This window comes from Lepidochelys olivacea (genome assembly GCF_965140295.1).
Source record: "Lepidochelys olivacea isolate rLepOli2 genome assembly, chromosome: 9".
Taxonomy (NCBI): Eukaryota; Metazoa; Chordata; order Testudines; family Cheloniidae; genus Lepidochelys; species Lepidochelys olivacea.
This window is the reverse complement of record NC_140419.1, coordinates 73,893,419-73,914,476: the sequence shown is the minus strand read 5'-3', so window position 1 is coordinate 73,914,476 and position 21,058 is coordinate 73,893,419. Positions and strand designations below refer to the sequence as shown.

Here is a 21,058-nt window from a genome sequence, read left to right as displayed (position 1 = left end):
AGGTTCTCTAGGGCAGTTAAAAATTCCTCCCCCTTTCCCCCCAGAATTAAATTAGCATTATCATCCACTTTATTCACATAAAATTACAAAAATCAGATTACAAAAAAAAAGCAGAGAGAAAAAGCATGACAAAATATTTAGCCAACCTAAATAGAAAAATACTTACCTTTCAAACCGCTTCATTTTCCTTGAAAAGTTTCCTTTGTCCAGTACAGTTAAGTACTAAACAGTATGCTGCCTGTAACTTTTAAAATACTCAGTTGCAAACAAATGCCTACACCAAGCCTTAAAGATGATCAAATTAATGACTTTTGTACAATGTCAACAAAATATGAGTGTCTTCCTTATTCAGGAATCAGCATGACCCATGGGCTATTCTATTTCAAATCATCATATGCACTAAGGTAAAATTTCAGATTTTCTTGCAACTTTCATTTTTAAGACCTACCACTTTGAGGGATCGTGAAAATGGTCATCTCAACTAGCAAAATACAAAAAGTTATGAAGATTCAGTGCAACTTTGCTGTGTCACTGACTACTTTACTACGACGAAATACCATGCTATACATGGCTTTTATCTTAAAAAAAAAAAAGAACAATTGCATCCATTCTGGGAAAGTTCATTCTGTTTGCTAGACAATTCCATAGGGCAAAGGGCACTTCAAATAGGCACTGCGCTTCCCTGTAGCAGTGTTTCAAACTTTCAAGAAATGTTCCATTTCTATGTGCACATTGAGCCAATTGATGTTCATTTATGAATCATATTACGCATAGACTTCCAGCTCTTTTTCACTGATATACCATGCAATGTACCAGAATCTCTTATTTCAACAGACAACACCTCTAGTTTGTGCCATTTGGCCCCACCACCAGTTTCAGAAGCCTCTAAATCTTAAAGCAATACATACAAAGATTTCAAAACCAACATTTGCAATCTAATAATCTTATTTTATGTTTATTACCTTACACAAACACCCCAAACATCCAAAAACCATTTTACAAACTATAAACATGCCGGGTCACCACTGAAGTGCAGCAGCCTCTAAGGATGAAAGTAACAGCAATACTAGGTAACTATTTAGCACAGCAGATGACTACTGTATTCAATTGAAAATGCAGGGCTAGTTTTTGATAGACAGAATGTAATTACCCACATGAAATTTGGCTAGAACAGCTGTCCTAAATTGATCTTGAGCAAAATGCACAGGGTTTTTTCATAATTACAAGTGGTCAAGACCTTGGTTTTACATCTTATCCGAAAGATGCTACACCTCCAGAAACAGTGCACCTAATGCAATACCAGGGGAACCTCTTCAGCGTTTAATCAAAAGAAGAAGTACCATCTAAAGAATCATGAACCAAGCATAAATCTAAAAGAGTGAAATTTCCCATCCTACTACCCACTAAGCCTGAAGAGTTTTCAAGATTTGACAAGATTATAATTTGAGGAGGTATGGCAGGAGTGTTTGTTCTGTAAGAAAATCTAATTACGGTAATATACCCTAAAGATGCCAGGATCCAAGCCTCCTAAGTATCAGTTATCATGGCTACTTTCATAAACAATTTAGGATTCCAATTCAAGTACTTAACACCTTAAATTACATGACTATGTCACATCATGTGTTTAAACTGTTTTAAACACACTGACAAACTTGAACGACATAACTGACAAATATGCTGTTTTAAATAATTGGTAGTAGTAAGTATATTTTATTCCTAATTAGTAACACACGTGTAGATTAAAAATTTTTTCCTACTTCTTTTGTCCGTTTTACATCATTTAAGTGTCTTTTCTCTTTGGTTTCCAGTTAACTAAACAATTTATGTAACTTTTCCATGCCAGCTGTGCAATTTATGGATAGCCAAAGTGTATCTCATAAATCATCTACTGTCCTGTTACTGCATTTAACACTGTCCGACCTAGATATAGTCTCAAAAACTTCTCTCTATCAGCTATTCCAGGGTGCTGCAGTTAAGCATCCAATCCACCTATTGCTACATACTAGTAGTGACAGAAGATGAGGTCAGCACACGGCTTCATGTTTTGCTTCAAGAGACAAAGTGCTATAAGTAGATAATTTCTGGGCAAGAGTAGTTGCCTGTGGACAGTTGTGGAAAAGATCAAGTTACAAGGGATGCAAACCCACATGAAAAAAGAATTAAGACATATTCTGTTAAATATTGATTGCTTAGCTCTTTTTAAAATTCTCTCCTTATGAAATGGTGGATTTTGTCAAAGATGACACTTCTATATACAAATGGACACAACAGAAAAGATAGCTCATGATGTATCTTTTTCTTCACTATGAAATATTTGAAAATAGCATTGGTAGATTATTAAATGTATATTTAGCAAGATCTCAGAGGTTAGGATTACTCCCCATGCAGCGCTTTAGGTTTTAGAAGTATTCTCTCCAATTTCTGTGCGCATCATTGGCCTCATCCAAATCCTGTTGAAGCTAATAAAAAGATTCCAGTTGACTTCAATGGGCTTGGGATCAGGATCCATGTGACAGGGAGATCAGCTGAGATACTTCCCATACTCCCAAGAGTCCCTAGATCTCCCCTCTTGAGAATCACTAAGTTAATTTTTGATGGAGTGTCTCTAGCTGTGGAACTTGCACCTTCTGTTGTTAAGACAGAAATAGAGGTTTACTTTGAGTACAGCACACAACACATCTGTTTGATCAAGCATTTGTTTAACTGTGAAGTATTTGTCTCACTGAGATTTTAGTTGTACTGCACTGGGGCTACACATAAAAGTGGAATGGTTATTTGTGCTGTCTAATGAATGAAACAATGTGATATTGTTTTTGTTTGTCATATACCTAAATGTCGGTACTGGCCACACACAAAAAAATAATTAAATGAATAAACAGTTGCAAAGGAAACAACCTTGAACTCTGAGGAAATTATTTTCAGCTTTTTAAAATGTATTTACCTATAAAACTTAAGTCTTACACAAACTCTGTTAATGATTTGGTAATATACTATTTAATGTATTTTTAACAAGCTTTTCAATTTAATCTTTAATACTACATTTCAGATCTACAGATTTTAAAATTTGAAATCTGCCTACTTTTCAGGGCCATTTATACCTTTCCACTTCAAATTTAAGTAAAAAGCATTGCTTCCTTGTAAACTATTCTGCAATGAAATTCTAGAATTAAAAATAGTGAAAATAAGAAATTTTCACATAAGTTAAGATGACCATTTTCTTTATTATAGGAGAAAAGTTTGCAGATCCATTACAGCAAGTTTTTCCCCAGCTTGCAGCGCCTTGGAGGCAGAACCAAACGTGTCAATCACAGCAGGCGGAGAGCAGCCATATCAAAGAAGATCCAGACAGTTCAAGGCACTTCCAAAGTTGCTTCAGCAAGCTAATTCTTTTAAACTTTAATCTACACATTACTGAATAGAAGAAATTCATATAAACACTTTATTCCTGGGGGGATTCTGCAGGACTGCACACCCGCAGAAAACAGCCTCCACCCCTCCAACCTCCCACAGATTTCCTGTGTTTCCCTGCAGAAAACAGCAGAGAAGCAAAGGGAAGCCACTTATGGGGGGGCAGTGGGGAGGGCAGCAGGGGGCAACCATGGTGCAGTTCTTTGGGGGCAAGGCCTGGGGGGCACACAGGGTTACATGCCACTGCCCCGTCATTCTGCAAGCAGAGCTGCCCAGGAGGCTGCATCTCTGCTCTGCTGACTTTGTGGCTAAATACCGTCTCCTGGTCCTAGTGCCAGTCGTGTTCCCCTTCTGTGTGCAGGGAGCCCTCCTTTTTTCTGTACAACAGTGAGTACCCGCGGTGGCCCTTGGTAAGGGGAGTGGAATAGGGCAAGGGGAGGGGAATGTGGGAGTGGTGGAAATGGAGAGTAAAAGGGGACAGGGGAATCACAGGGGGGAGCGGGAGCCAAGCATGCAGCATCCCCTCAGCAGCAACTGGGCTTCCCTGTTAAGGAGGCCCATTGAACTCTCACTCTGACAAGTCATAGCCACCTACACCTGGACCCCTCTGACAAGCCCCCCACACCACTGATCCCCCAACCAGCTGCACCTGGACCCTCACCCCATCAAGCCCCACTAAGTCCCCCACACCCAGACCCTCCCACACCAAGCCCCATCTCCCCGGACCCAGACCTCCACCACCTTCACCTGGATCCCGAGTCCCATTGCCGTGCCCCAGCACCCGGAACCCCACCAACGAGCATCTGTGCATCCAGATCTCTCACTGAGCTATCCGCACCCAGATTGCCCCACACAGAAACCTCTCACCCCACACCTGGATCCTGCTGGGCTGAGCCTGCCCATCCAAACTTGATGCACCTGGCATGAAGCGGGAGGGCCCCAGGGTATTTCTAGGGCAGGCCCAGTCCTTGCAGTGTGTCAGGGGCAGTTCGGGGGAAGTGGGGACTTCAGGGTGATCTCCCAGCTCAATGCAGCCAGTGGCCTGTGCTCCCCACTGCCATGCTGGAGCCACATTTATTTATTGACAAAATTTGTAGAATTTTTAAAAAATTGTGCACATAATTTTTAGGTGCAGAATTCCCTCAGAAGTAATACTTCCTTACTTCAGAGCAACTTTGACTTTCATTCCAACCACAGGAAGACTGATTTAGATTATAAACTCTTTTGGAGCAGGGACTGTCCTTGTTCTGCGTTTGTACAGGGCACAAAGCAGGGTTACATAAGGGCTGACTCAGACCTTGTCAAAGAGGATAGGCGCAAAATAGTCTGAAATAAATTGTGGACCTTATGCCCTTCTTGCTCCTACTTACATCCTTCCAAAGCGGATTGTTTGGAGCAGAGAGAGAAAATGATGGGACATGGCCAAGTTGCAGCAATTGAGCAAGTTAGTCCAGATGCCATGGCATGGCTGACCAACGGGCAAGTGGGTTTGGGCCAGCCCAGACAGGTGTGTGCTTTTCTGACAACTGCTAGTAATGCTTGTTATCCATTAAGCCAAATACTAAGAAGAAGAATCTCTTTTCGGTTTTGTTTTCTTTTGCTCTGAGCAGGAGGACTGGTAAAGCCTCCTGCAGCTCCTGGACACTGATTCATCTTGCTGAGTCTTCAAAGGTATGGCCACACCCAGCCTGCCTAGATTGGAGGCAGAAGCAGACTAACCAATCACCTGCAAGCAGGGATTCAGATTTATTGTAAGTGTTTTGGAAACTTTTCCTGAAAGAATCAGCCTAAACTTCATTAATGGTAAAGTAAAAATACAACAAATATACAGGTATTATGTTACTAGATTGCCTCAAAATTATGTATTAAATATGGCATGGTCATTAAGGTGCCAATATCAACTGTAGTTCCACTTACATGAAGAAATAAAAGTTAGGTATGACTAAATTTCAATTCAGCGAGCTCTCACAGGTCAATTTTCAAAGCTGGCCAGTCAAAATCTAGTGCTTCAAAGAGGGGAAAAATTAGGGCTGTCAACTGCAGTTAAGTCACGTGATTAAATAAAATTAATCGCAATTAATCAGTTTTAATCAGACTGTTAAACAATAGAATACCAATTGAAATGTATTAAATATTGTGGATATTTTCTACAGTTTCAAATATATCAATTTTAATTACAACACAGAATACAAAGTGTACAGTGCTCACTTTATATTTTTATTACAAATTTGCACTGTAAAAATTATAAAAAAATCTTATTTCTCAGTTCACCTCATACAAGTACTGTAGTGCAATCTTCATCGTGAAAGTGCAACTTTCAAATAGATTTCTTTTTGAATACATAACTGCACTCAAAAACAAAACAGTGTAAAACTTCAAAGCCTACAAATCCACTCAGTCCTACTTCTTATTCAGCAAGCCACTAAGACAAACAAGTTTGTTTACATTTACGGGAAATAATGCTGCCTGCTTCTTATTTATGTCACCAGAAAGTGAGAACAGGTGTTCAACATGGCACTTTTGTAGCCAGCATTGCAAAGTATTTACATTCGTACGCCCCTTCATGCTTCAGCCACCATTCCAGAGAACATGCTTCCATGCTGACGACGCATGTTAAAAAAACAGTATTAATTAAATTTGTGATTGAAATCCTTGAGGGAGAATTGTATGCCTCCTGCTCTGTTTTACCTCCATTCTGCTATATATTTCATGTTACGGCAGTCTCGGAGGATGACCCAGCACATGTTTGTTTTAAGAACTCTTTCACTGCAGATTTGACAAAACCCAAAAATGGTACCAATGGGAGATTTCTCATGACAGATACAGCACTCGACCCAAGGTTTAAGAATCTGAAGTGCCTTCCAAAATCTCAGAGGGACTAGGTGTGGAGCATGCTTTCAGAGGTCTTAAAAGAGCAACACTCCAATGTGGAAGCTACAGAACCCGAACCATCAAAAAAGAAAATCAACCTTGCGCCGGTGGCATCTGACTCAGATGATGAAAATGAACATGCAAGGTCCGCACTGTTTTGGATCATTATCGAGCAGAACCCATCATCAGCATGGACACGTGTCCTCTGGAATGGTGGCTGAAGCATAAAGGACATATGAATCTTTAGCACATCTGGCATGTAAATATCTTGCAATGCTGGCTACGACAGTGCCATGTGAATGCCTATTCTCACTTTCAGGTGACACTGTAAACAAGAACCAAGCAGAATTATCTCCTGCAAATGTAAACAAACTTGTTTGTCTGAGCAACTGGCTGAACAAGAAGTAGGACACAGTGGACTTGTTGGCTCTAAAGTTTTACACTGTTTTGTTTTTGAGGGCAGTTTGTTTTTTTACACATAATTCTACATTTGTAGGTTCAAATTTCATGATAAAGAGATTACACTACAGTACTTGTATTGGGGGAATTGAAAAATATTTCTTGTGTTTTTTACAGTACAAATATTTATAATAAAAAAATATAAAACGAGCACTGTACATTTTGTATTGTGTTGTAATTGAAATCAATATATTTGAAAATGAGGAAACATCCAAAAATATTTAAATAAATGGTATTCTATTGTTTAACAGCCCAATTAGTCGAGATTAATTATTTTAGTCACCTGACAGCCCTAAAAATAATTCTACAGCAAAAATATATAATTGACCTTAATATAATCCAAAATTTACTTTTAGCTTTTCCACTTCACTGTTTGATTAGCAACTATTTATTATTACGCAATGCCCCACATGTGCAAGGCTCTTTCCAGTAATTACGATGGACAAGTTTCCTGATCCAAGCAGCTTATATAACATACAGCTGCAACTGTTTGTAGGAAGTGTCTTCGTTCCTGAATTACTCAATGGAAATTGGATCTTTCCACTGTACAACTAATATTCTTGTGGCAAATTACATAGGACTTTTGTAGCAAAAGGTTTAAAACATTTAATTCAGTTAAATATATCTATTAAACAAGCCATGAGAGGCACTTAATAAAAAAAGTGTTGGAGGGAACCATTGAGCAAAGGAATGCAGGAAGCAAGCAGGCACTTTCAATACAGCAGTCTTCTGTAATCACACAGCTGACCCACTGTAGTAAGTTTTACTTGTATTTAAACACAGTAACTGCTAATTCTGGGGGAGTTCACTGGATAGTCCTAATAGCAAGATCCCTGCAATAGTTAGAACTTGTAAGGCATTCATGTATTGTGGTGACAAGCAATGCATGAATGCCTAGATTCAAAGTGTAACTAGCTTGTGGATTTTACCAAAAATATATATAAAGCAGGGATCGGCAACCTTTGGCATGCAGCCCTTCAGGGAAATCCGCTGGCGGGCCGGGGCAGTTTATTTACCCGCAGCGTCCGCAGGTTCAGCCAATCGCGGCTCCAACTGGCTGCTGTTCGCTGATCCAGGCCAACGGGGGCTGCGGAAAGCGGCGGCCAGCACATCCCTCAGCCCACACTGCTTCCCGCAGCCCCCATTGGCCTGGAACGGCAAACCGCAGCCCATGGGAGCTATGATCAGCTGAACCTGCCGATGCTGCAGGTAAATAAACCTTACTGGCCCACCAGCAGATTTCCCTAACGGTCCTAAAGGTTTCCGATCCCGGATATAAAGTAGCAAAAAGGTTTGGGTTTTTTGTTTGTTTGGGGTTTTTTGGTGGTAGGTGGTGCTACAGAACACTAAAGCAAGATATTTCTGGTGCTACAGCAGCCGCAAACTGAGTAATTGAATGTAGTATTTAGAAAGGAAAGACTATTCTTGAATTTAAACAAGATGTTCTGATTGTTCAAAGGAAGAAGCAGCACCACATGCCTTTTTAGCTTTTTACCTGATTAAACAGAATCAATCAGCCTCACCAAAGGCTCTTACGCAAAGTAAGCTGCCACCAGAAAAGAGGGAAGGTGTTCTCATGAATTGGTAACTGATTAAAAGACAGAAAACAAAGGGTAGGTATAAATGGTCAGTTTTCAGAATGGGGAGAGGTAAATAGTGGTGTTCCCCAGGGGTCTGTTCTGGGACCAGTCCTATTCATAAATGATCTGGAAAAGGGTAAACAGTGAGGTGGCAAAATTGCAGATGATATAAAATTACTAAAGATAGTTAAGACCCAGGCAGACTAAGAAAAGCTACAAAACGATCTCTCAAAACTGGGTGACCGGACAACAAAATGGCAGATGAAATTTAATGTTGATAAATGCAAAGAAATGCACATTGAAGCACAATCCCAACTATACATATAAAATGATGGGGGTCTAAATTAGCTGTTACCATTCAAGAAAGATCTTGGAGCCATTGTGGATAGTTCTCTGAAAACATCCACTCAATGTGCAGCGGCAGTCAAAAAAGCGAACGGAATGTTGGGAATCATTAAGAAAGGGATAGATAATAGGACAGAAAATATCATGTTGCCTCTATATAAATCCATGGTACTCCCACACCTTGAATACTGCATGCAGATGTGGTTGCCCCATTGCAAAAAAGATAGTTTGGAATTGGAAAAGGTTCAGAAAAGGACAACAAAAATTATTAGGGGCATGGAACGGCTTCCATATGAGGAGAGATTAATAACACTGGGACTTTTCAGCTTGGAAAAGAGGCGACTGAGGGGGGATAATGATGGAGGTCTATAAAATCATGACTGGTGTAGAGAAAGTAGATAAGTGTTGTGTACTCCTTCTCATAACACAAGAACTAGGGGTCACCAAATGAAATTAATTGGCAGCAGGTTTAAAACAAATAAAAGGAAGTATTTCTCCACACAGTGTATAGTCAACCTGTGGAACTCCTTGCCAGAGGATGTTATGAAGGCCAAGATCATAACAGGGTTCAAAAGAGAACTAGATAAATTCATGGAGGACAGGTCCATCAATGGCTATTAGCCAGGACGGGCAGGGGTGGTGTCCCTAGCCTCTGTTTGCCAGAAGCTGGAAATGAGTGACAGGGGATGGATCACTTGATTCCCTGTTAGGTTCACTCCCTCTGGGGCACCTGGCACTGGCCACTGTCGGAAGACAGGATACTGGACTAGATGGACCTTTGGTCTGACCCAGTAGGGACATTTTTATGTTCTTAATGTCATGGAACTATCAATCAGGAACATCAGAGGGAAAAATATACAGACAGAGGTTTTGTTTGAAAGTGACTAAGATGAATACACATGCAGGGTAGAACAGCCTCACACCCAACTTCAGTTCATAGATCAGATAACCTGGCAGGGTAACATGAGGGAAAACTCCACAGCTTCAGTAATTTGCTCTTTTGTTCCCAATGTCTGATCTATTAAACTTTAAAACTGAAGTGAGAAACAGTCCAAGTATTCAGAAATATACATATATCAGCTTTCAAACAAAAAACAAAACAAAAAATCAAGTGTCAGACTGATGACTGAAATCATGATCAAGTATTATGCAAGGTTCTCCCTCAAGCAGTATCATAAAAACTTATTTTACAGTGATCATAATAAGCATATTTGTCCATTCCACTCCTCTTTTAGAAGAGTCTCTGGGCCCATTTACCCTTTACCCAACAAGCATGGTTCAGTTCCACTAAAATACTACTCATAACTTAATTTTATTTTAATGATTTCTTCTTAAGTATGATTTAATTCTATTGCTGAATAAATACTTATTCTCTTAGCAGTACCACTTTTTAAAAACTCACTAGCAATTTATAACATTTTAACATGTCGTCTCTGCATACAACTTTTCGGTCTTTTGTGTAGTTCCAAAATTATTTCTCCTGTGATTTACATTATTAGGTTTTATCCAAATAACTCACCAGAGCATATTATAATTTCAAAGAAGTCGGGGAGATGAGCCACTATGACATATACACATGCCCCACACACAGAAAACTATCAATATATACAGTTTTAACTATACTAAAAACTTTTGCATAAACAATTTGATATCACATAGATTAATGATGCTGAAATTGTCTTGAATGGCCAGTTCTCTGAGTACTTACAACTACAAGAGATTAACAGTACTATTTATACACCAAGGACCGGAGGGGTTTGATTAAGGACAAAAATGTCCTGGGAACACTGGATTTGTAGGGATTCTATATAAAGCATAATAAAAACAAATACAAACAATATTAAACCAACATTTCCCAAGATATGAAAAGAAAAGTCACACTGGACAAAATCCACAAAGACAGTTTAGGAGAACAAAAAGATGCAGCTGGTTCTGTTTGACTGATATCTGAGTCTTCCAAGACCTCTCTCCCTCCTTTTTCTTGTTTCCTTGCAGAAAGGTGGTCTAATCCTCCACTATTAATGAAGTTATGTGTTCATCCTGCCGCTAATATAGACATCTTTATATAATTCACAAAAAAGGACTTAATTACACAACACTGCCACATTTTTAGGCACAGGCAATGCATCAGTGACTTTAAAGCGGACAAGTTCTTGGTAATCTGTCCTGTTTCAAACTTTAAATCCTCTTCCTATTGGAATCAAATTTTCTACACAAAAACTACAGAGACATATCTTTCAGATTAGACATACTCAGATGACCAGATAGGTGTCTCCCAATACTCTACACTGGGATTTTTCTCATAATGCTCAAAGCGATTTCAAAATAAAGGCAAACAGGAGTTTAAATAAAACCTGACAGGCTCCCCATTATGCTGGACAGGAGATCTAACATTTGACCTCGAGAGGGGAGGTCTTCTCAACAGAATAACCAATCCATTCAAAATACTCAGCACAGAACTTTGCTCTGGTGTCTGAGAATCTCTGATGTGTGGTAGTCTACCAACCACATTCCATGGGGCTGGAAGCAGGGTTGCAGATTACTAGAGCCTTTATTTTTACCCCACTTCAGTATTGGTAGCATCAGGATCCTAAGCAAGATGATCTGAGAAGTGAAGGGTTCACAGAATTGCAAAACACTCATACTTTACATGAGGCAAGTAGAAGGAGCAGTGCAGAATACCTGTGATGGTGTCTTGTGCTAAAGACATCTGGAGCAGAATCCTGTCAGTTTTAAAAGGACTCTGAAAAGGTTTCAATAGCAGTTGCATTGTCTGAGCAGCTTTTCGATTTGACGTCCAAACTAAACAGGAATTAAATCAGTAAGGACAAGCACTTACTCCAAGCAGAGAAAACACTTGAAAGGCAGAAAGAATGACACCTCCAAGGCAATCAGGTGAAAAAGTCACGGAGAAGGCAAAGAAAAGGGATACCAAAAACTTTAGGTGTGGCAGTGAAAATCAGCTTTGCTCACTTGATACTTAAAAGGATAGGGGATTACCCATTCAGAAAAAATGTAGCTCTGTTCCCTCATTTATAAACATTAATCCTACAAGTCAATGCCACTCTGCTAGCCTATGAGAGTAAACAAATATCTTTAGTTACATTTATTTACAAAGATGTCATCATGAAACATACATAATATTTCAGAAGCTCACAGGAATATCATATGGTCTTATAACAAACTAACCCTGTCCAGCTTTTCCCTATCATGTGCCTAAATATTTGTGTAAAATGAGACTGCTTATTTATGAAAAGGAGAGTAACCAAAATATAACCAGAGAAAGCAAAAGAGAAAAATTCCTGAGGTACATCCAAAAATATCTTGCAGCAACATTAGGAATTATTCATTTTTCAAAATTCTCTTTTAGATCAGAATCGCTAATGTTCTGCTTCATAATTCACATCTATAATTTTTAGGTTAGTTTTCCAGGATATATCTTAAAAACTGTATTAGTATCTGGAATTGATTTTTTCTAACACTATACTTACATAAGATAAACATAAAATAAAGTACTTACACCACTCCCAGCATATCGAACAATAAATAATAGATTCCCCTGACAGGACTTTGATGACCTGGCAAAGCCCGAGTGCTTTCAGCCAAAATCATATGAAACCATAAATCACTCTTTATTTTATAGAATATTTCAAAATGGATTCCTGCTTTCTACCTTGAAAGTCATTTCATGTGTTATTTATAACCAGTGAAGACCAGAATGGAAAGAAAATTGCATAGAACTAGAAAATTTACTGTGACTGCTTTTATAAAGAATAAACTTTTTTAAAAAAATTAGAATTACTAGCAGACAAAACATGTGAATACAACCACCTTTTAGAGAACAACATCCTTTATTTTACAGCTTAAATAGAAGCTAACACAGGCCTTCTACAATATCAGACAAGTTTAAGCAATGTTAATATTACAGTATATTCCAACCGAACAAGGCAATTCAATTTAGGGCGGACACGGCATCCTTAACCTGTGCTGTTACAATATAAAGGCACTACATTAGAGATAGCATCAGTCTTAACTCAGAATGGTTTCTACCGTGACTTCAAAGTTATTAAATTGGTTTGTCTATGATTTTCTCTTTTTAATCACCATTTGAAAAGAAGTGTATGAGCCTGAATACTTGACAGTGCCATTCTACCATGTAAATCAAGTAAACAACCTTTTTCTGAAAAGCTGCAATTTTATCTAAGAGCTCATAATGTCCTCCCCCAAGTCTAATAAGTATAACCAGTATTTTAATGTGTCTTAATTCAAAGACTGATCCTGAAAACACATATTAATGTGAATAAATTTACTCAATGGATAATCCCATGGCCTTCAATGTATTACTCAAGTGAGTAAAGTGTTTGCAAGATCAGGTCCTCTGAAATTGGATATTACTTTTCTCAGACAGATTAGGAATTCCTACTCGTTCATTTAAAATACATTTTTTTAAAAAGCAAAGACTGACCAAATTGGCAGTGATGGCTTATGGAATTAATGACATGTATTATATCTGTTAAACAAATCAGGTTTTTCAATTACTAGATATTTTAACCAAAATAAAACTATATACTGTATTCAAAATATAATGATATATGAGAGGCTCTGATAGGATGTTAAAAAGCCTGACTTCTGAAATGTTATGACTAAAAAAACAGAACTCTCAAAAAAGATGTTGCTATAGCAGGACAAGCTTGCTTATCATATCTTAATTTCAAACCTGGGAAATTCAAGATGCGGTTAGCAGTTTTGTATTCTATTATATCTGTTGTTCTAAGGAAAGGGGGATTAAGTTTACTTTCACTATGATCATGAAAGTTTTGTTGCTGATTTAGACCTACAATACAGCCAAAAATAGAGCATACATTCTTATACTACACAGCTAATTTATTACCGGTATATAATTTCCTTTAAAAAAATGAAATTATCTTTCCATTGTATCAGGACAAAACCCCCGCTCTATTTAACTGGTGATCAGGGAAGCCAGTTCCTTCAGTAAATGCAACAACATTTCTCTTTATTTATGAGTATCACGGTATTAATTCAGAAGCTATGAGGAGGAGGAAGAAAAGAAGTGAAGTATTAGATGGAGAACTGATAACCAGAATTTAGCTTAAGGTTCCATTTTAATTAAGTTCACCGTAGGGAAAACAGTTAAATGAACCTGAAATAAGAACAAATTCAAATCTAATGTCACCACTTAATTGAATCACTAAAATTACCGGATGCACAAATTATATAATCAAAAACAGGAAGAGACCATGCAAGGGTAAAAGGTCTTAATTACTAATATGCATTAAAAAGTCAGCATAAATATTTTAATGTTTTACAAAAATCATGTTTGACAATGAAATACCAATGGCTACACATTAAAAAGTTAACATTAAGTCAACACCAAAAAGCAGAGAAACCCAGAACTGAGGCAATATACTAAAACTGACTACCCACAACAGCCTCTCTCTTTTGTATCTTTTGAACAAGAGCATTTTGGTTTGATAATGTTTAGTCATACTGCTATTGCAAAGATTTGTAGATTCATATGCTGCAAGGTTAATAGGGATTTTTTTATCTAATCTGGTTTCCTACATAATACTGGCCATAGAATTTCACCCTGAAATTTGTGCATCAAGTCCAGTAACTTGTGATTGAATTACAGCAGTGGTTTTCAACCAGGGACTCCTGGGAGTCCACAGACTATGTCTAAGATTTCCAAAGATGTCCGCACCTCCATATGAAATTTTTGAGGGGTCTGCAAATGAAAAAAGGTAGAAACCACTGAACCAGTGTATCTTTTTTAGAAAGACTTTTACTTTTGATTTAAAGATTAAGTGATGGAGAATCCACCACATTTCTTGTCAGTTTTTCCAGATGTCTTATTACCCTGTTAAAAATAGGTCTGTCTTCCAATATGAATGTGTTTAGCTAATTAAAATACAATGTGCAATATCTGATTGCTTCTAAAGTACAAGGAAAAGGTAACTAAAATAAAACACACCCCCTCCAAGCCATACAAAATGCAGCTGCTAATATCTTCCTTGTCTTTTGCCCTGCCATAAGGCTCACCTCACTGAATCCTTCCACTGACTCCCTGCTTTCCACCACAACAAACTGCACATCTCTTCAAGGCCCTTCACAACTCTGCCCCTTCCTACTAACCTCTTGTTTCTTACTGTTTGCCCCAGCATGAAAGATGCCTGCCTCCAGCACCCATTTTGTCTGCCTCTCACTAAATGCCACTGTACATTCTTCAGTCCACCCTCATGCATATACTCTTTCTCCTTCTAACCCCTCTTCAAACCCCCATTTCTTCAAGCAGTCGGCCAACTAACAAGTATGGTGAGGGGGCACTTAGGGATAGATTATGGTTCTGAACTACTTAAATATTTTATTGGAAATAAAAATAAGTTTTACAGAGCTAATCTAAGTAATTTATCTCAGTCCCCTTATCTTCCCCTATCTCCATGTTTGCTAGACTATAAACTATTCAGGATAGGGACTGAGTCTCTGAGTGTTTGTAGGGTGCCTAGTACGCTATGGCCCTAACCCTACTTCGAGTCTTTGGGCACTAGAAATATACAGGCAAATAAGATGACCTTGATTTGCTTTGAAAAGCCCATGAAATTCTATTCCTACATAATATCTAAACTTCTGTATTTTGATTGTTATTTTAATTTTTGTATAAATGCCTATGGCTAAGGCTCTTTTATAAATTGAAATAGATAAGATCCAGCATAAACCCTCAGTTTAGAAGATGAACAGAGTGTAACTCCTCCTTAATGGCAGATCTATTATATCACTAATTACAGGTAAAAGCTTCCATGCAGCAAGGACTAACCATTCCAAAGGGCATAGCCTTTGTCTTAGAGCACGTCAATTCCTAATTCACAAAGCTTAACCTTCACAACATCAAGGTATTACAAAGATAAAAAATCCCTATTTACCCAGTAATATAGCAAAACTGTAGCTACACTGTCCTCAGGCAGTCTTCATCTTTTAATAATTTCCAGCATTAAAAATAATCTCCCTTGTACAACCACAAGTGAAAGAAATCGAGACACCTTAATATTTCAGTCTAGACATGGCAAATTGTAAAACAAATTATTTGCCATGTACAGCAAGTCAATCATAAGGTTTATACTTGTATCTGTGTACTGGGATTTTATGTTAAACATGAGAACGTGATGGTGAGCAGCCATACTTGATTTTAATTACTGAAACCTGAGTTATCTGAAACATCACAGAGTCACATGAGAAAATGACATGAAGCTTGGGAGATCATCATGATGATGTGGAGGAAACTGCAGAAGGGCTGTCTGGAACTTGTGATTTATGGGCAGGAGCTAGCCGCTCCCTGAAGTCGTAACTCTGCTCTTCTGGGGTCTGAGAACAGAAAAAACAGACTTCCCCTTCAATGCCAAGCTTTAGAAAGCATTTTTCAGAGCTATACAACATTCTAGACTTCTTGCATTTTTCTGGCCTTTGCTCAGACAGAGGAAAGAACTTGTTACTTGTAACCTAACTAAGAAGAGTTGATAGGTTAAAACCTGTCAGCAACACTTTCTTCAGAAAGTAAATTCACCTCTGCATATTTCCCTAACAAACTGGAAATTCTGAAGCAACATGAGATGAATGGGAAAATATTTGGAAAATGAATACATACAGGAATATTGATTATGCGTGTAATTTTATTTACTATGAACCTATAGACAATGACAAATTTAATTTTTTATTATTACTATTACTATACCATTTTTTTTCTACCTACATCATTTAGGCAGACATTTAGTCTATGTATTTCTTTTTAAAATATTATATTTATACTATGAGATTTTTAAAGTCAATAGTGCACATACACTTGCATGTGCCTAACCTAAGGGTGAGAGAGATACCTAAAGCAAATAGCATCCAACTGGCTGTATTCATGCACATTGGGTATCTGTAAGTTAGTCACAACAGAGTAAGAAAAATAAGAGAAACCCTTAGGCTTCAGAGTATAAATCAGCCAATAACTTACTAGAGTCAGGAAGTCTTTCCCTATGGGAAGATTATTCCATAGTTGGCAATTATAAGGTATGTTTGCACCTTTCATCAGAAGCATCAAGTACTGGCCACCACTGGAAACAGGACATTGTCGTAGACAGACAATTGATCTGAAACAGTGAGGCAATTGCTTTCTATGTATTTTATGTGACCATGAAAAGCAATAAAACTCCATCATAGGTTTATACTCTGTCCTATTTAGTTTCTTATACCACCCTCAGTACTCTGGTAATCCAAGAGGCAAGATGGGTTAGCTTGGTCAAACACTGATTTGACTTTCAGAAAGGGTTTTTTTGTTATGTTTTGTTTTTTTAATTGTTTATACGTCACAGATATGCAATTAATAAGATTAAGCTTTTTCACTATATGTAAAGAAGTGTGTAAAGTGAAACTGAGGCTTGGCTGCTTTTTAATCACTAAATTTTAACAAGATGGAATTTTGATATAGCCTGACTACCACTCCCTCTCATTCTTCTTCACACTATCTGACAACCAAGAATTGAATGGCCAGGGAAACTATTACAGTTTCTTCATTAGGGCCTCAATCCTGCTACTGATCTACACGAATAGCCCATAGGCGTCTCTTGGTTCACCCAAGGATCTTGATTTGGTACCTATAATAGCAGTTATGTTCTCAAATGGAAAAATAGCCAGCTTTTACTATTTTTTGCTAGCCCCTATATTAACTAAGAAATCTTTTGAATAATGCACACACTACAGGAATGTGTTTTTTCAACTAAACCTTTTAAAGAGAAAGTATTCCCAGAATATGCCATTTAGATATGTCTATCAATACAAATCTCTGATTCTCTCATACCCCCAGTTTAAAGGTTCAGAAGACTGCAAGTTAATTTGAATGGCACACAAGAATTTAATAAAAACAGAATGGATAGAAAAAATTGTTTTAAAAAAAATCTGATTTTTTTAATTTAAATTAAATAGAGGCTTATTTTTAAAAAATAAAACATTTAAAATTAAATTGGAAATTGACAGCGTATGTTAAGGCCTAAATTTATTATGGTCTATTAAAATAATGTAAATTAAATAAAAATAATACTAAGGAGTATGTGTTTGCTGCAAAGTTTTAAAGAAAGTCAAATCCTGAACTGGTGGAAGTCACTAGCTAAGCACTTGGAACCAGAATTTGTTAAATAACTACACCAGTTTGATAGCAATAGCCTCTTCTGCGTGTGCAGAAAATATTTTCTTCATTTCAGTTTATTCAACTAGTTCAGTTCAATCATTAATTCATTTAAAGTTAAGAAACCACTGTAAGTTGAAAAAGCAGTAGAGCTTGTTCTCTTCCAATCTATGAATAAAAACTAGATGCGAAAAGATGAGTTTTTCTAGTTCTAAAATCCTGAAAGGCACAGTTTCTGGTCACTATCAGTTCAATTCACTAACTACAGTTAAATAGTTTAGATAAAACATATTTTGTGTATTAAAACTGTTTAATAAAACTTTTTTTAAACTTATCCAAAGCATTTAAGTTAGTTTTTTTAAATGCTGTTAATTGAATTTGAATTTCAATCCAAACAAGAACATGACAAATTTAAAGTAAAAAATTCATCTTCTAGTAAATAAGAAAAGATCATTCACCAGTAACATAAGAAATGTAAAAAATATGAATCTGAATAGATGTAAGTCAAGCTATGTACTTGGTTAATAAATATGCATAGATATAGTGTATCCTCCTGTTTAGCAAAAAGAGGCACCAAGTTTAGTATAAAGTCCATATTTAGCTGCAAATCAACATGTTTTAATGCTTACCGACCTAGGAGAGTCAATTTTAAGTACAAATGCAAAACTTTATTAAAAATTTATTTAAATCAATGGTTCCTGTTGGCTCCTTTAAATCACTGTTCAAAAAATCAGTTGTTGCTCCGATTTAAATCGCTCCTCCCCGATAAAAAAAAACACAAACATGATTGCTTACATCAAAAGAGAGAGAAAAATTACAGAGATAGAGAGTTCTGATTGAAGAACTGGGGTCAGAGCAGACCCCAAGAAGCTCCACCAAGGTGCCTGGATCCACCCAGCCAGACTTGATTGCATGATTGGGCTCAAAAGCTGGTGACTCTCAAGTAAAGAGGATATATGGGATGGGAATAATCTTAGTTTTGTACAAGATACAGGAACCACCACAATAGTTCAAGGTTTTCTATAATAAGAGCTGTTTCAGCTAGGCCAAAATTAGCATGGAGTTCTATGAAACAACAAATATTTAAACACACCTGCCTGCTCTCAGTTCAGTTATTTGGGCAGAAAATCCTCTTCAAAATGAATACAAAAGGAGAAAATTTTAAGTTTGTTTTCCTGGTAAATAATTTGCTGTGTTTCAATCAGATATTTTAAAACTACCATAAATGGCCTCCAACTAAAACATCAACTCTTGTTTATGTGAGTGAAATTTAGAGAGATTGTCAATATCTACCACATACACTACCTAAGAAGATCCTGTCACCTAAGATTAATTTTTTAAAAGCTTAAGGATAATATTTTAACTCAACCAGGAGGAACACCACTTCATATAGGTCTGGTCACAGGAGTATGAGAGTCTATAAAGGCTATAGATACCAAAGGAATACCTGGCCCTAACACCAAGACTTTAGCTCCCCTCTTCCTAGGCACAATTCATGCCTTTTGATTCCCGGTCGCTGGCTCCAACCCATGCCTCAGATCCACAGTCCACTTCCTTCTCCACCTTCTTGTTAAAATCCCAGTCCCATCCTTACCTCAGCAACATGTCCACAGCCTCATTCCCTTGATCTCTGTTCCTTAGCAGCAGCACCAGTCCTTGGTCCCAGCACTACAGTGTCTAATTCTCACCTTGCTCCATGATCCTCTCCAGCCACCTGCTCAACCCCCCTACTTCAGCCTCGTTGCTCTGATTCCCACCCCATAAGTACAGACCTGGCACCCAGTCCTCCCTCCCCCGTAGCCTCAACTCCTCCGACCGTGCCGGCACAACTTCTGTCTCCTACCACCGGCCTCAGTCCCCCGAGCCTCCACGCACAGCTCCCGCCTCCCCGGCGCCACCTCGCCCCTGCAGCTCCACACAGCCCTTCCGACCCCCTGCCTAGCCCCCACCTCTACTGCCCCGCCCACACAGCTCTGCCCCCGCGTCCCAGAGCGCTACAGGCCAAAGCCACAGCCCAGATCCGACCCGAGGGTGCGACTCTCATACCAGTTCCTATCACCACCACATCAAACTCCGAGGGCAGATTGTCCGCCATCTTGGAAGGGGATCGATCACGTGACCTACGCTGGCGGAAATAAGCCCGCAATTCAAGGCGGACTGCTGGCGGAAGCTGCTGCGGCCGCCGCTACGGCTTCGTGCGCTTTGCATTATGGGGAGTGTAGTTCTCGCGGGAGCGAGGCTTCCCTTAAAGGGACGCTGGCGATTTAACGTTCGGGCTCCTGGCTCGCGGATATGCAGCTGCTGGACAAAGCAGGGCAGCGGAGACACCGGGGGACAGAGCTCTGCCTGCGGTGTGCCCAGGGCACTTAGCCTCATGCTCCTCCTGCACCTACTGTACCCTGATAGGCCTATAGCATGGCTGGGGGCCAGGGCGGGTCCCGCAGCGCCGTTCGAAACCCACCTACACGCCTCATAATCCGGAAGACGGGTGTGTCGCCGCCTGCGTCTTTCAGAGGCGGTCACCAAAAAGCCAGGGTCTGTGTGGCTCTTATTAGGAGTCAAGATTTGCCGCACTATCCTTAGTGTAACCGTCCCCTCGCTGCTGCTTTCACTCAGACACTTCCCTCCACAGTTCTGTCCTTCCTGGGGGGAAAGAAAAACAATCTACCGTGGGAAGTAAAAAAGCTCGAAAATTCTCTCTCTGAAAATAGCTAGTCTCCTCTGTCCACCCTAAATTCCTCAGGGTGGCTCCTGATCTACAGTGACTCCGGAAACCACCCAAGTCATACAGTCACAGACAGTACGATCTATCCCGTGGAATATTCTGCCTGCATTTAAATCATCCCATTTCATTTAAAAAGAAAAGGAGTACCTGTGGCACCTTAGAGACTAACCAATTTATTAGAGCATAAGCTTTCCTGAGCTACAGCTCACTTCATCGGATGCATTCAGTGGAAAATACAGTGGGGAGATTTGTATACATGTTCTCTATGTATACAAATCTCCCCACTGTATTTTCCACTGAATGCATCCGATGAAGTGAGCTGTAGCTCAGGAAAGCTTATGCTCTAATAAATTGGTTAGTCTCTAAGGTGCCACAGGTACTCCTTTTCTTTTTGCAAATACAGACTAACACGGCTGCTACTCTGAAACCATTTCATTTAGTTGTATGTTACTTCAATATCTTAAATCTTTGTTCATTATCATCATTCTTCCA

The 21,058-nt window shown here is 38.7% G+C and overlaps 1 protein-coding gene across 1 annotated transcript in view; it reads right to left on the bottom strand.

Annotated features, from left to right (window-relative positions):
* CHM (CHM Rab escort protein) overlaps nt 1-19,960 on the bottom strand; it is a 144,815-nt gene extending 124,855 nt beyond the window's left edge. Inside the window, exon 1 of the mRNA XM_084638216.1 lies at nt 19,888-19,960. Within this exon, the coding sequence (XP_084494342.1) occupies nt 19,888-19,936 (49 nt within the window). The 5' untranslated portion in view covers nt 19,937-19,960. The remainder of the gene's footprint in view (nt 1-19,887) is intronic.
* Nucleotides 19,961-21,058: the final 1,098 nt, after the last annotated feature.